Here is a 16,133-nt window from a genome sequence, read left to right as displayed (position 1 = left end):
GTACATGTTTATTAAACATATTCAACATTTGTTTCTTTTGACTTAAAGCATCTACCCTCAGTTGTATCGACCCAGCACTGTTAAAATATAACAACATTTTATAAATTTCATGCGTCCGAAGCAAGTTTTGAAACACTGGTGATTTGTTTGGAGGATTGGTGTTTTAAAATGAATTATTGACTTACTGGCATACCATTTTATGTGCAAATCCACAGCCATGAATGATTTTGAGACAAATATTTCTTCTCAATTGGAACTAAAAGAATATAAGCAGAAATCCTTGTAAGCGATTAATATGTTATTGGACAGATTATGTTGACTTCGTGGAATTCAATTTCGTATGGAAATATTTTTGATTTTGTGGGGTTCCAAATGAAGTATTATATATTTTGTTTGGTGTACTATTAGACGCCATAGAACAATGGTCGTAAACGAATCATCACTCTCAACTTGCAAAACAGTTACCTTCTGCACTAATGGTGTTTCTTTTGGTTTTATAGGCTGAAAAAAGTCTTTGATTTCTTTCTTTGAATCTCTGACACATTATCTCTCTGTTAACAAAATCCAACTGAAACATGGGATGGTGTGGGTCCGGATAAGCAATCTAAAAAACAAACATATAAAAAGCTAAAAATGACGTTTACAAAAAAATTCTCCAAAAGTTTTCTCGACACCAACACAAGTTAGTTGACTTCTTTGAATGTAAGTATATGTTTCACAGATATGTTCCAATTGTCGTAACTACGATCCCGTTCCCTTATCATCGAATGTGACTAATCACACATTTTTATTTACATAAGCAACACAACAATGACATATGTAAAATGTGATATTTTACCCTTACAAGCACATAAGATCGCCCGTATTTTTTTAAACGGGTTCCCGTTGATCTTACTTTAGTATTAAGTGTTTGTATGGTGCTATAAATTTTTCATTGACTGTGTTGTGTATATCAAATCAAATTAAATATCTTTATTCCTAATCAAAGGGTTCATAAAGAAAACATAAATCAACACAAATCACGAAGTTCATACAATATCCATACAAAAACACATGCAATCTTACATTCATACTGATTGTGAATAATCAAATCTGATTTAGAACATATATGGAAAGACCCATTAGTAACCTACGACTGTTGTCTGCTCTTTATTTGGGTTATTGTCTCTTTGACACATTCCCTATTTCTATTCTCAATTTTGAATATGATTATAAAATATTATGTACATGGTAGGAGAGAGCCAGTACAAAGAAGAATATCTTTATTATTGACATGAATATCAATAAGGTGGTCCTGTTTACAAAACTTTTAATTTTTCGAAAAACTAAGGATTTTCTTATCCCAGGAATAGTTTATCCTAGCCGTATTTGGCACAACATTTTGGAATTTTAGATCCTCAATACTCTTCAACTTTGTACTTGTTTGGCTTTATACATATTTTGATATAAGCGTTACTGATGAGTCACTTATGTAGACGAAACGCGCGTCTGGCGTACTAAATTATAATCCTGGTACCTTTGATAAGTATCTATTAATTTGTCTTTACTTTTGTCTCTTTTTTTTCTGTCTGATCTGGAAAGTTTTATTTAGGTATAGACTCAAATCTGTATTACAAACTAAATCTTCATTTGTCATTATCCAGATAAAGAGATTTTCTAAATTTATATTTTTCAGATTTGGAAATTTTTGAAACAATTTTTGTGAAAATTCTAATCGTGGTGAACTATAAAGAGGGCCCTCTATAAAATGATAAATGACAAGATAAAGCATTAAGTTTATGATCTGTCGAAGTCGGCCTTACACAGACCTCCAATTCCTCTCCGGGGAGAAAATCATCCTACTGGAGGCCAGAGTTAGCCATCGTTCAAGTGCAGTTCGCCGGAGTTAGTCACCTCTTTTTTAGTGCAAGTTTTAATACTTTAAAAACACAATGCGAAATACAATTTTTAAAATGCTATACTTAATAAGACTAATTTTCGGAATATCTTTATTTTTGAACTGCATTTAGGAATTAGTTTTCTTACTCTGATTATTTCCGACTTTGTTTTTATTGTACATTTGTAAATCAATATAGTTTCATTTGAATTATTGTCCATTGTTCAGCCATAATCTAATATCAGATATACACTAGAACACACCCGAGATATCGTGGGTCTGTGACTGAATTAAAGTATATAAATATGCTTAGGCCTTATTCTAGTATTGGTATTGCCATCTGATAAAGATGTCCTATATTAGTTATAAATAAAGTTGAATTCTTTGATTCGATGTTTTTGGTAAAAACGACAAATCAAAGAATTTAACTTTATTTATAGCTCATATAGGACAATGGTGTTGATTAAAAATTACACCACTCCAGACCCTTTTGTTTTCCACATAATTAATATTGCCAATAATTAACAAGTTCCGGGTCGAATCCGATACCGATACCAATAGTATATTATTCACATGTTACCTATTACCTTATCTGTACGTTCCGCATCTGACAGGCGCACCATCAAACGGTGTATTTCGGATTTTGATATATTCATGGCCGGGTCATAATCATAAGGTTGACACTACTAAATTCAATCATTGTCACATTGTTCCCTATTGTAGTATTTTAATTAAAGTATGAATTTCTAAGATGACAATACGAATACTAAAAATCTGGACTTAAAATAATGCGTATAGATACAGTTTTCAATTTGTTTGCCGGCATGACGATAAACATCGAATCAAAGAATTCAACTTTATTTATAACTAATACAGGACAATGCTGTCGATTAAAAAATACTCCATTCCAGGCCCTTTTTTTCCAAATAATTAATATTACCAATAATTGATAAGTTCCAGGTCGACGGGTTCAAACAGAAAAATTTTGAAAGTAGAGAAAACTGTACATCTTATAATCGGCATGACTTTATTAGATGGCAATACCAATACTAAAATAAGGCTTATCCATATTTATTTACGTTAATTCAGGCACAGACCCGCGATATCACGTGTGTGTTCTAGTAAAAGGAAATAAATGAACCCTAATTGTTCTGTGAAGAACAGAATACAAACTTCTAGAATATTATGAAGTATACTAGTAACACAACAAAAAGTACGTCTTCTTTTGAATATACCTTTGCATACGTATGTTAATAAAAGAAAGTAGCATAAAAACAACGATGAAATTGCTAGTTTTACTTAAACCTAACCCATATGCATTTTTCTTGTTTTTTTTTAATTTCAATTGTAGTATTGTAAGTATATATCTAACATCTAGTCTTTGAAATCTGTTTGGTAAAACATGAAGCCGTTAATAACTCTTTCAAACCTGATCGGATTCAACAGCCTTGTTCCTGTACCATTGTAGCTTTCCTATAAAACCACTGAAGCCTGGTGTTGTATCAGATCCTCCAATTACAAACAATCCTTCTGTATCATCCATATATACTGCTGAATCAAAACTAGAAACAAAATTGTTTTTCTTCAGTTTTACTTTACCTCAAGGGTTAATATAAGCAATTGGCATTCAAAGGGGAATTAGTTTAATACGCAAATATCTACTCATGTTGGAAAGAATAAATGGAACAAATTTTGTAGAAATTTCTCCTATGACGAAAATTATTCTCTATGCCCGCGAAAAGAAGTTCTGCCTTTGGTATTTCTTAAAGCAAAACTTGAGAACGTGAAAAACAAAAACATTTTTCTCTTTCGTTCTTCGAATTCTCCTTTTGAATTCCCTCTTGTAAATCTGTATGTGTCTGAGGTTATGAATTAAATCTTGGATAAAATCTTGTTAATATCTGTGTCCTCTGTGGAGAAATCATTGGGCATTGGCAATCATGATACCACATTTTCTTATTTTTGTATAAACCGCAAAATCTAATCGACTTACAACGGTTAAAATACATATATGCCTATAATGCTTTATTAAGATTTCCCCTCGTGCTAATATACCTTAATTTGTGTTTATTAATTTTATGTTTCGAGGTTGCCAATTACAAACAGTATACCGGACGATTGACCTGTCAACACGACGATCATTTTAGAATTGCATTTACTAATGCGTTCAATACATACAATGTATATAGATTCTACCACTGCATCAAGTGAGTAACGATATTTATCCCACTCGAGACAGTAAAGTTTTCAAATTAATTTTTTTATATTTAAAATTTAACTAGAAGACACCCTCAAAATCGTTGGCATTTAGGTGTCACAGTGGATGGAAATATGTAAACTGTAGTAGGGTTAATTTTTAAGAAAGATATTATGACTGGAGAATTTCAGTAAAGTTACCAAGTCATAGGTTCTCGGGGGCAGGACAATTTATTTTAGCCCTCCCCTTTTTCAAAATCCGTCATTTATTCGGTGGTGGAATCTGTTTCTCTAATGATTTTAAAAAAATAAACAGGCAAACTTATTCCTTCTTTTCAAATGAGTTGCAAAAAGATGTGTTATTTTTTATATTGAAAACAACACGTTATTAATTTCTTGCGTCCGAAGCGCTTTTCTGGATTTACCTTCATCAGGAACGCTCAAAGCCAAACATTTGAAATCCGAAGATGTATAAGTACCGAAACCGTTGAAGAGCTATATATAAAAAATACCTAAAATAAATAGCCAAATTCATCTAAAGCCAACTTTGCCTGAGGGAGTTGAAACCTTAGTTTCTTAATAATTTCTAAATTTATAAACGGACAATTTTAGTAAAGTTTGTTAAATCATGTCAGTACCGAAATACTGACTACTGAGCTGATGATACCCTCGGGGACTGATAGTCCACCAGCAGAGGTATCGACCCAGTGATGTAAAATATTGAAAACAACACGTTATTAATTTCTTGCATCCGAAGCGCTTTTCTGGATTTACCTTCATCAGGAACGCCCAAAGCCAAACATTTGAAATCCGAAGATGTATAAGTACCGAAACCGTTGAAGAGCTATATATCAAAAATACCTAAAATAAATAGCCAAATTCATCTAAAGCCAACTTTGCCTACAGGAAGTTGAAACCTTAGTTTCTTAATAATTTCTAAATTTATAAACGGACAATTTTAGTAAAGTTTGTTAAATCATGTCAGTACCGAAATACTGACTACTGAGCTGATGATACCCTCGGGGACTGATAGTCCACCAGCAGAGGTATCGACCCAGTGATGTAAAATATTGAAAACAACACGTTATTAATTTCTTGCATCCGAAGCGCTTTTCTGGATTCACCTTCATCAGGAACGCTCAAAGCCAAACATTTGAAATCCGAAGATGTATAAGTACCGAAACCGTTGAAGAGCTATATATCAAAAATACCTAAAATAAATAGCCAAATTCAACTAAAGCCAACTTTGCCTGAGGGAGTTGAAACCTTAGTTTCTTAATAATTTCTAAATCTATAAACGGACAATTTTAGTAAAGTTTGTTAAATACTGTCAGTACCGAAATACTGACTACTGAGCTGATGATACCCTCGGGGACTGATAGTTCCATGTGACGTCATCAGAAATGGTCGCCTTTTTCAGTCCTCACAATGGAAAATTCAGAGGAATGCAAGAAAACTCGATGTCATAATCGAATTTTGACCAATGAAGAACTAAGATGAAACGAATCACAAATTGATTGAACAAAATTCCGACGGTTAAACCGGTACACCGATGATTAATATTCATAGACACATCACGAACTGGTTTTTATTTCCCGAAATTTAAAAAAGTTCAGCTTATAATGGAAATTTGGCATATCATACTGAAATAATGTACTTACCTGAACTCCGTTGATTTTGTTTGATTGAACTCTTTGCCATAGTTAAACGTAAGCTTCCACTGCGTAAAAAACAGAAACATGGAAATGATATCTGAACTCGCTATACCCTTGTCTGTAATGATGTTTTCAATGAAAGTGTTACAGGTAAATTGTTACGTTACCATACATTACTTAAAATCATTTTCTTAATTCTTTCATATGTATAAAGATAATTATACGATGTACAGTTGTAGTTTGACTGTACCTGTAGAAAACTAATAAAAAACGAGATAGCACATCATATTTTTACGGTTGTGTTTTACACACATGTGTACAATCACAGTCCCACAATCTATTGGTACCTATATTTTGGCTAAGATTAAGGTAATTTTTTTCTCTGACTGTTAACTGAGACTACTATAGTAGTCTCAGCTTATAGTAGTCTCAGCTGTTAATGACGTCTTTACACTAAAAATATTCGAAGTTAAATGCGTACTAATTAATAATTTAGTCTTAGATGCACGATTTTGTTTTATTATTTCTCATTTGTTTCAAATTAGGTTTCAGCAACTGCGAAACTTTTAGATTTGTTCTCTGTGTCTTTGGTGTTTTTGATAGTTTTTCTGTTGCTTTGTATCGGTCTAATGAGAAAGAAAGTGTATATAAAATATATTGAAGATGTGGTATGATTGCCTATGAAACAACTCTCCTTATGACCAAATGACACAGAAATTTTAAAACAACTATATATAGGTCATCGCACGGTCTTCAACAACGACCGCAGCACAAACCGTATAGGTATATATAAAAGACCTCAAAATGACAAATATAAAACATATCAAACGAGAAAACTAACGGCTTAATTTGTGCACAAAATAATGAACAAAAAGCAAATATGTTACTGAGCCAAAAACGACAACCTCAGAAATACAGGCTCCTGAATGTGTCATTAAGTCTCTTGTGGAGATTTGTCACGTTGGCAAACTTACTACATCTTCTCTTTATATATGCAAAATGTCGAGTGGGTTAAACTTTGCGCCAAACTCTACCAATAACCTAAAACCGTGGTGCAACGGTACAATACAGGATAAGAATATACAAAACCATAAACGAAATACAAATATGAGAAACTGCAATAAACGAAATACAAATATGAGAAACTGCAATAAAGGAAATACAAATATGAGAAACTGCAATAAACAATTCAAATATACATATGAGAAACTGCAATAAACGAAATACAAATATAAGAAACTGCAATTAACGAAATACAAATATGAGAAACTGTAATTAACGAAATACAAATACATGGATGAGAAACTGCAATAAACTAAAAGAGCTAATTTACTCCTGACTTAGGAGAGGCATTATTAGAATGTAGAACCTACACATAATCTAGTTTGAACGGAACAACCCTCCTCCTAACCTGTGACAGTGGTGAACAAAACTGTAACAGTTCAACACATGACACACTATAAAAAAATCAATTAAAAAGAATTAAATAATCAGATGGATAAATATAGAAATATACCTAACAAAAACACACAGTAGACGTGGCAGGGTACTCATACACCCTTACAACAAAAGTCAAAGAGTACTCAGCTACTGGCATTTAGTTCAAAGCCAATAACAACTAATAAAAGAATATTATGCATCTAAGACTAAAATGTCAATCAATACATATTCAACATCCAATGGATTTAGTGTAAAGACGTCATTTACAGTCAGACAAAATAATGACCTTGTGCAATTCTAGGATACAGTTACCAGCAGATTGTAGAGCCATAGGCTTTCATGTCGATCCGTCCCATGTCGATCCGGCCCACGTCGATCCGGCCCAACGTCGATCCGGCCCCATATTTAAAGTCGACCCGACCCCAATAAAAGATATTTTTATAAGGTATAAAAAGAAAGATATATATTGTAATTCATAAATGCTTATGAATTTTATAACAATGTAAAACATCTACCGTAAAAAAAAGTCGTCCTTTGACGAATATTTTCATTGGATGAGTATAACACAAAGTTCTGTTATAGTAGTCTCAGGTTTTTATTATAAGTTTTCATGATTATTGGGTATAATTATAATAAAAACATATATAAAATAATTTAATACAATCAACAGCCATCAACATTAATCAGCAATTGACTGTGATCTTTACAAGTGTCATCCTATGCAATAACAAATACGTTTTCTTTTAATATCACAGTTAATTAATACATTAACATTGAACAAAAGATAAAACTATAAAACCTTGTCAACATGGGACGGATTGAATTGGGACGGATCGACTTTGGGCCGGATCGACTTAGGGCCGGATCAGTTTGGGGACGGAACGACCGGATACCGAGCCATAAATTAGATCTGTACATGTATATGTTAGCGGCAATAAGTGAAATGTGGCATTAAGCTTAAATCCACGGCAATAAGCTAACGCCTAGGCGTTAAGTTATTGCCTGAAATTTTATTGATGGCTTCATTTTTTTTTTACATTAAAAGTTAGTTTTCTCGTTTGAATTGTTTTACATTGTCTTAACGGGGCCTATTATAGATGAATATGCAGTATGGGCTTTGCTCATTGTTGAAGACCGTACGGTGACCTATAGTTGTTAATGTCTGTGTCATTTTGGTCTTTTGTGGATAGTTGTCTCATTGGAAATCATACCACATCTTCTTTTTTATATTCTCGTTTGAAAAGCAAAAAATGGGAGAAGATCAAACAAGTTCATTAACTTCCATTTCAAAAGTTGTTAATGCATAGTCTGGCTCCGCCTCCTTGGGGTAGTATTTAATGAAAGATTAAAACAAAATGAAATAGAAATAACTATACATTCCGAATTAAATGTTTACAAATATAATGCCTACTCATGTTAAAATGAGCATAGAGCATGGCAGGATAGAATTATTTCTTAATTTTCCTATACAGTTAAATGAATACATTCTAAAAGTAAGTTTAAATGTTTCTGTTCTTTTTTTATTGATAAACTGCTGATTTTCTATAACGTTTTTGGGTCATGAAATCAAAATGGCGACATTCTTAGCGTCAACTATAAGTCCGCTTCGAAGTGAAAAAGTTCAAATATTCCTATTAGAATCGAAATAATTCTATCCTGCCATGCTCTATGCTCATTTTAACATGAGTATAGGCATTATATTTGTAAACATTTAATACCTCGCTAACGCTCGGTATTAAGAAATTAACAAATATAATGCCTACCCATGTTAAAATGAGCATAGAGCATGGCAGGATAGAATTATTTCTTAATTTTCCTATACAGTTATTTTGCTTTTTTAACTGCTTTATCGTGTTGAAATAAATGATAGTCTAAAAGTATATTCCGGTATGATGTTTAGTAATCTTCCTCATGTTATAAAGTCTATTTCCGTGTATTTATCATGCTTCAAAAATGTGTCCCTGAGACGCATTCAACCCGCGACGCAATAAATAAACCAATCATTTCCCAGTTCTTGGGAATAAAAAAATATTAAATACCTTCATAATTATAGGATTTTTTCTTTTTATCCCAACGTTCTTAGAATGTACACGTCTTTTTTTCGGATTTGTAATTAAACTTCGAATACAAGTTTGTTATACCAAGCCGCCCCGCGCCCCCTCTATCTCTCAATCGTATACCCTTTTTCAAGAATTTTCGGGAAAAAAATCAGTAACACTGATGACACTTGTATCCCACGCCATCTATTCTTTTATTTTTAAACGTACCACTATCGGACATTCAAACTAAACTGATATCTGCTGCATGTGTTAATTTTCTGGAAATTAGATATAGTGTCACGCCACTATTTGATTGACATATCGGAAAGGACAGAAAACTTTAATAAGTCAGAATTTAATCTTTGACATGTGTCATAGCCCATTATGTATTGGCTTTACTCATTAACGATCATATTTAATTCACTCTAAGCTACGATTTTCGTGAATTAACTAACTTAATTCGCAAAAGGCCTGCTATATATATATATATATTGTATACACACAATGTACACAGCCATGTATCACCATCACTGCTGGTGATCCGATGGATAAATCTGTTGTAGAGTTGTCACTGGCTCAGACGTACTAATATATATATCTGTTGATGTTTAGACGAGTTGTATATAAATAATACTAAAATTACGAGGTCCAATTTGTCAGCCGTCATCACGTAAAAACGACGAATCAAAGAATTAAACTTTATATATAACTAATATAGTACAAAGGTGTAGATTAAAAATTACACCACTCCAGGCCCTTTTGTTTTCCACGTAATTAATATTGCCAATAATTAAGAAGTTCCGGGTCGAGACCGATACCGATACCAATAGTATATTCACCTGTTACCTATTACATTATCTGTACGTTTCGCATCTGACAGGCGCACCACCAAACGGTGTATTCAGGATTAATATGCTATATACACGGGTCATAATCACAGGATTGACACTACTAAATTGTGGTATTTTAATCAGTAAGACTTTCTAAGATAACAATACGAATACTAAACATCTGGACTAAAAATAAGGCGTATAGTTTTCAAATTGTTAGCGGGCATGACGTAAAACAGCGAATCAAAGAATTCAACTTTATTTATAACTAATATAGGACAATGCTGTTGATTAAAAAATACTCCATTCCAGGACCTTATGTTTTCCAAATAATTAATATTACCAATAATTGATAAGTTCCAGTTCGACGGGTTCAAACAGAAAGATTTGAAAACAGAGAAAACTGTGTATCTTATAATCGGCATGACTTTATCAGATGACAATACTAATACTAAAATAAGGCTTGCGCAAAGTTATATACTTTAATTCAGTCACGTACCCGCGATATCACGGGTGTGTTCTAGTATATATATATATGTATCAGCATCAATGCTGGTGATCCGATGGATAAATCTGTTGTAGAGTTGTCACTGACTCAGACGTACTTATAAATATAATTATTTTCTGTGACTGTATCTTACATTTATTTGTAACATCCTTTACTATAGATAATTTAGCTGATCTGTAACAATAGCATCTCCATGCCTTATATATCATGTACTGTAGTACGACGCTAGATTAAAACTGACGAGGAAAGGTAACACACGGCAACCGAAAGCTTTATTTTTGAAGTCCAGGTGGTCGTGTGGTCTAGCGGGACGGCTACAGTGCAGGCGATTTGGTGTCACGATATCTCAGTAGCATGGGTTCGAATCCCGGTGTGGGAAGAACAAAAAAATTGCGAAAGCAAATTTACAGATCTAACATTGTTTGGTTGATGTTTGGACGAGTTGTATATGTTTTCAATTGAAAACTACGTTTTAACCTAGTATGATTGCGTAGGATAAAAACCGCAATTTTCATACGTGTGCATGTAAAACAAATTTCGTTGTAGAAGGGTCTAAATACAGCACAAACAACATTTTCCAAAAGACCAAAAAAGTGAAGAAGTATATTAAAACCAAACGCATTTGACTAACAGGTTGAACAACTGATGTTCATTAACCCTGCTGACTGCCATTGGCGATTGCTAAATAAAATTGACCACGAGATGTAACAAAATGGATCTTAATATAAATTTAATACTAAACAGAAAACAATAAACGTGTGGTCCAGATGTTATGCCGCAAACTTAAGGTGTCAATATGTTTATTGTACACCAGATCTAGATTTCGACAATATATGTCTCTTCAGTGATGTTAGGGATCGAAACGGTATTTGGAAGGCCATAAAATTTACCCTCAATTTAAGATAGACTCTTGAATTTTAAGAGTCAATATAGGATGAACGGATCATATAAACCGGAGGGAAAATATGATACAAGCCCAAACGAAAAATATAAACAAGTCTAAATTGAAAACTACGTTCAAACCTATCATTGCGTTGGATAAAAACCGCATTTTTTATACGTGTGCATGTAAAACAAATTTCGTTGTAGAAGGGTCTAAATACAGCACAATTAACATCTTCAAAAAGATAAAAAAAAAAAGTGAAAAAGTATATTTAAACAAAACGCATTTGACTAACAGGTCGAATATATCTTAAAATTTGAAATGGTATAACATCGTTCCCTTGTCACCATCTTACGGTGTTTATATATCTCAACTTGTACGATTCGCTCGTGTATGTAACAATGTTTTAGATTTTAACGAGAGAAATTTATGTATTACTGAAAAATTATTACACCAGGGTTTTCGATATCACAAACTAGTCAAAACATTTACTAAATTTTATCATCGGTATAAAGACATCATTCGTAAATATAGCTCAACATGCAGACTTCTAATACGTTCAGGTATTTCACATCCAATTTTTTATGGAAATATTCTTTATAAAGCACAAAGGTGTCAGAATTCACCTCAGAAACTTACAAAACCTTTGAATAGACTTATTAAGAAGGGATATAATTACGATACTGTTGTCAAGTCATTAAAGATTGCATATTTTGGCGTTAATATTGAGTCACTGATAAGGTCTTTGCATCGGAACTAAACACATTTATTCTAAAAACAGTTGTTTGCATGACACGGGTTATGTTCTTCTCATATATGTTATGATGGTATGATACTAAACCCCTAACGGGAAGGATTGTGCCTGATGTTCATATGATGAAATCATAATCTTTCAGTCAGTTTAATTGAAGTCTGGAGCTGGCATGTCAGTTAACTGCTAGTAGTCTGTTGTTATGTATGTATTATTGTCATTTTGTTTAGTTTCTTTGGTTACATCCTCTGACATCAGACTCGGACTTCTCTTGAACTGAATTTTAATGTGCGTATTGTTATGCGATTACTTTTCTACATTGGTCAGAGGTATAGGGGGAGGGGGGAGATCTCACAAACATGTTTAACCCCGCCGCATTTTTGCGCCTGTCCAAAGTCAGGAGCCTCTGGCCTTTGTTAGTCTTGTATTATTTTAATTTTAGTTTCTTGTGTAAAATTTGGAAATTAGTATGGCGTTCATTATTACTGGACTAGTATATATTTGTTTAGGGGCCAGCTGAAGGACGCCTCCGGGTGTGGGAATTTCTCGCTACATTGAAGACCTGTTGGTGACCCTCTGCTGTTGTTTTTTATTTGGTCGGGTTGTTGTCTCTTTGACACATTCCCCATTTCCATTCTCAATTTTATTCACCATAGGAGGTTTGGAAAACTTTTAAGAGTATAAGAGAATGATGAAGAAAAAATCAAAAAAAGTTTTTGTTTTTCTAGAGGCCCAGTGTGGTATTTAGAAGGGGTAAAAACAGAAAAAAAGTAATATGTCAAAGCGGCCTGTTGTTATTTTAGACCGTAGAATTAAACAACCTCACAATGGCTTATCAAACAATTTCCATGATTTCCATGTACTATTTCTTTCATTTGTGAAAATTCTAACATGAAACGATGTGAATAGGGAAGGGAGTAGTAGTAAAATCCTGTTTTATCAAAAGAGTTATATAGAAGAGAACAGGTTAATTTATTCGTTTTCATATCAAAGTAAGATACAAACTACATTTTCTTATGACGCACAAGGATCACCTAAAACAAATATATTAATGTTTAATGTGACCAGAACTAGTTATTGTGTACGAGAAGCCAATACACCTTCAATTAAAAGGTACAAATGTAATATTGAGTGGACAAGCGGAAATATTTATGACATGCTTACTGCATGGATGGGTAACAACGAATAAAGTGAACTAAAAGATTTTTTCAAAGAGTTTTAATCCTAATATTTTAATTATAGTTTTATTTTATGTATTTCAAAGGAGTTCTGTATTATGTACAAAATCGACTTGCTTGGATATAATTTTCAGCATTTAAGTTAAATCCTAGGATTTAAGAGTAATGCCTAACATTATTTAGGTACATGTAAATAAACTCATCATAGATACCAGGACTAAATTTAGTATATACGCCAGACGCGCGTGTCGTCTATAAAAGACTCATCAGTGACGCTCGAATCCAAAAAAGGTTAAAAATGCCAAATAAAGTACTAAGTTGAAGAGCATTGAGAACCAAAATTTGGGCCAGGTGAGCAAAAAAAATAATATTCAAAGATCTAATCACAGTAATGAACTGGCAAACCTTCAGAATATATATTTTTTTATTTAAAGGACCAAAAAAAAAAAAAATTACCCGGATCGTTTCCAAACCTACAGACCCTTATAATAATGATGTACCATCTCGTTTGAATCAAGGTTTCAACCAAACTTTTGGGAAGGATTTCCTCATTGTTGACGGCCTTACCATTATAGTTGTTAAAACGTTATTTAGTCTGGTGAAAAGTTGCCTCTCTGCATTCATGTCACATCTTCTTATATTTTTTTTTTAGAAAGAACGGCTTCTTTTTTATTTGAAATGTGGTTGCTTTTAGTGTGGTTTGAAATATAAATTCATGGTATTTTTTTTTTTTTTTTTCAACTGTAAAATAAAATGTAACGCAATTAACAGTATTAAGTCTTTCAACAAGTCTTTTTAAAATGTAACGGAATTAACAGTATTAAGTCTTTCAACAAGTTTTACGATCTTAATTCGATTATTGAATTGTGATAAACTGTAAGATAACAACTTAATAGTATACAGTTTGACCATGTCCGACTTAGCTTGTTAGCTCTTCCGAAAAGTAAGTACATTGTTAACGAACACTCTATCGCAAAAGGTAAGAAAAATAAAAATTCTACTTGTCAAAAATAAGAATAAAACTAGAGGCTCTACAGAGCCTGTGTCGCTCACCTTGGTCTATGTGAATATTAAACAAAGGACAAAGGATTCAAGACAAAATTGTGTTTTGGTGATGGGGATGTGTTTGTAGATATTACTTTACTAAACATTCTTGCTGCTTACAATTTTCTCTATCAATAATGAACTTGGCCCAGTAGTTTCATTGGAAAATGTTAGTGAACATTTACAAATTTTACGAAAAATGGTTAAAAATTTACTATAAAGGGCAATAACTCCTAAAGGGATCAACTGACCATTTTGGTAATGTTGACTTATTTGTAAATTATACTTTGCTGAACATTATTGCTGTTTACAGTTTATCTCTATCTATAATAATATTCAAGATAATAACCAAAAACAGCAAAATTTCCTTAAAATTACCGATTCAGGGGCAGCAACCTAACAACGGGTTGTCCAATTCATCTGAAACTTTCAAGGCAGATAGACCTGACCTGATAAACATTTTACCCCAGTCAGATTTGCTCTAAATGCTTTGGTTTTTGAGTTATTAGCCAAAAACTGCATTTTCCCCCTATGTTCTATTTTTAGCCATGGCGGCCATCTTGCTTTGTTGACCGGGTCACCGGACATATTTTTTAAGCTAGATACCCTCATGATAATTGTGATTTAGTTTGGTTAAATTTTGCCCAGTAGTTTCAGAGAAGATTTTTGTAAAAGTTAATGACGACGGACGACGGACGCCGGACGCCAAGTGATGAGAAAAGCTCACTTGGTCTTTTGGGCCAGGTGAGCTAAAAGCATCTAGGTGATTTACACGAGCTATCATCAATAATAGTTATGATAATGAAAAAGAACATATCAAACACATTCTCTATGTGTCTTTTGAAGCATAATAAAGCCTATACGGTGGTGTTTTCTCTTCATTGTTCAAGGCCATACGGCTGTGTATAATTGATTGAATCTACTTCACTGAACTCTTTTAAAAGGATTGGTGTTTTATTCCACATTTCCTTATTTGTATGTAAGTACCGAATCTGTATCATGTCATAACGTACGTGCATCATACCTTTTTTCTGTCAAAAACAAAGACCAATCTAACCCATTGATGACGTGGAATTGTTATATCTGTTATAGCAGCTCGTGTTTCTCCGTTCGTCAATGACACCTGTATGTGAAGATTTCCTGAAACATGGATCATATAAAATAAAAATCAATTTAACTATTGTAAGTTTTTTGTCTTAGTTTTGTATGCCATAACCATTTAATGTTAATGTGTTTGGGCTAATAAATATTGTCTATTGTTTATAAAACTTTTGATTGTACAGTTCAAAGACAGAGTTGATATGTCCATGACATATGTTTTATCATGCTGAATTGTACTATGCGTATTGCTGTCTGTTTGTTAATTCTACATTGGCTTGAGGTATAGGAGGAGGGTTGAGGTCGCACACAACATGTTTAACTCCACTGCATTTTATATGTTGTCCCAAGTCAGAAACCTGTAACCTAAGTTAGTCCTATGTATTTTTGTTTTAGTTGTGGCGTCGAATTTGAGTATTCATTATATATTATTCAGTGGCCAGTTGAAGCCGCCTCCGGGTGCGGGATTTACTTACTGCGTTGCAGACTCATTGCTCTTTGGTCGGGTTGTTGTCTCTTTGACACATTGTCCGTTACCATTCTTTGTATTGCATAGCGATTGCATGTTTTCTTCGCTTTCCAACTAAATTTTTTCAATACGAAATGAGCAAATGCTTTTTGCATATAATATATTT

General features: G+C 33.1%; 1 protein-coding gene across 2 annotated transcripts in view; it reads right to left on the bottom strand.

Moving 5' to 3' along the window:
- LOC143079727 (protein sel-1 homolog 3-like) overlaps nucleotides 1–16,133 on the bottom strand; it is a 108,180-nt gene that overhangs the window by 63,202 nt on the left and 28,845 nt on the right. For both annotated transcript variants that reach the window (XM_076255271.1, XM_076255273.1), the window contains exons 5-8: nucleotides 15,425–15,540; nucleotides 5,734–5,792; nucleotides 3,306–3,438; nucleotides 466–604 (exon numbers count right to left, since the gene is read on the bottom strand). In XM_076255271.1, the coding sequence (XP_076111386.1) occupies nucleotides 466–604; nucleotides 3,306–3,438; nucleotides 5,734–5,792; nucleotides 15,425–15,540 (447 nt within the window). The remainder of the gene's footprint in view (nucleotides 1–465; nucleotides 605–3,305; nucleotides 3,439–5,733; nucleotides 5,793–15,424; nucleotides 15,541–16,133) is intronic.

Source organism: Mytilus galloprovincialis, chromosome 6 (assembly GCF_965363235.1).
Source record: "Mytilus galloprovincialis chromosome 6, xbMytGall1.hap1.1, whole genome shotgun sequence".
NCBI lineage: Eukaryota > Metazoa > Mollusca > Bivalvia > Mytilida > Mytilidae > Mytilus > Mytilus galloprovincialis.
The sequence above is the reverse complement of the archived record's forward strand: the minus strand, read 5'-3'. Positions and strand labels throughout refer to the sequence as shown.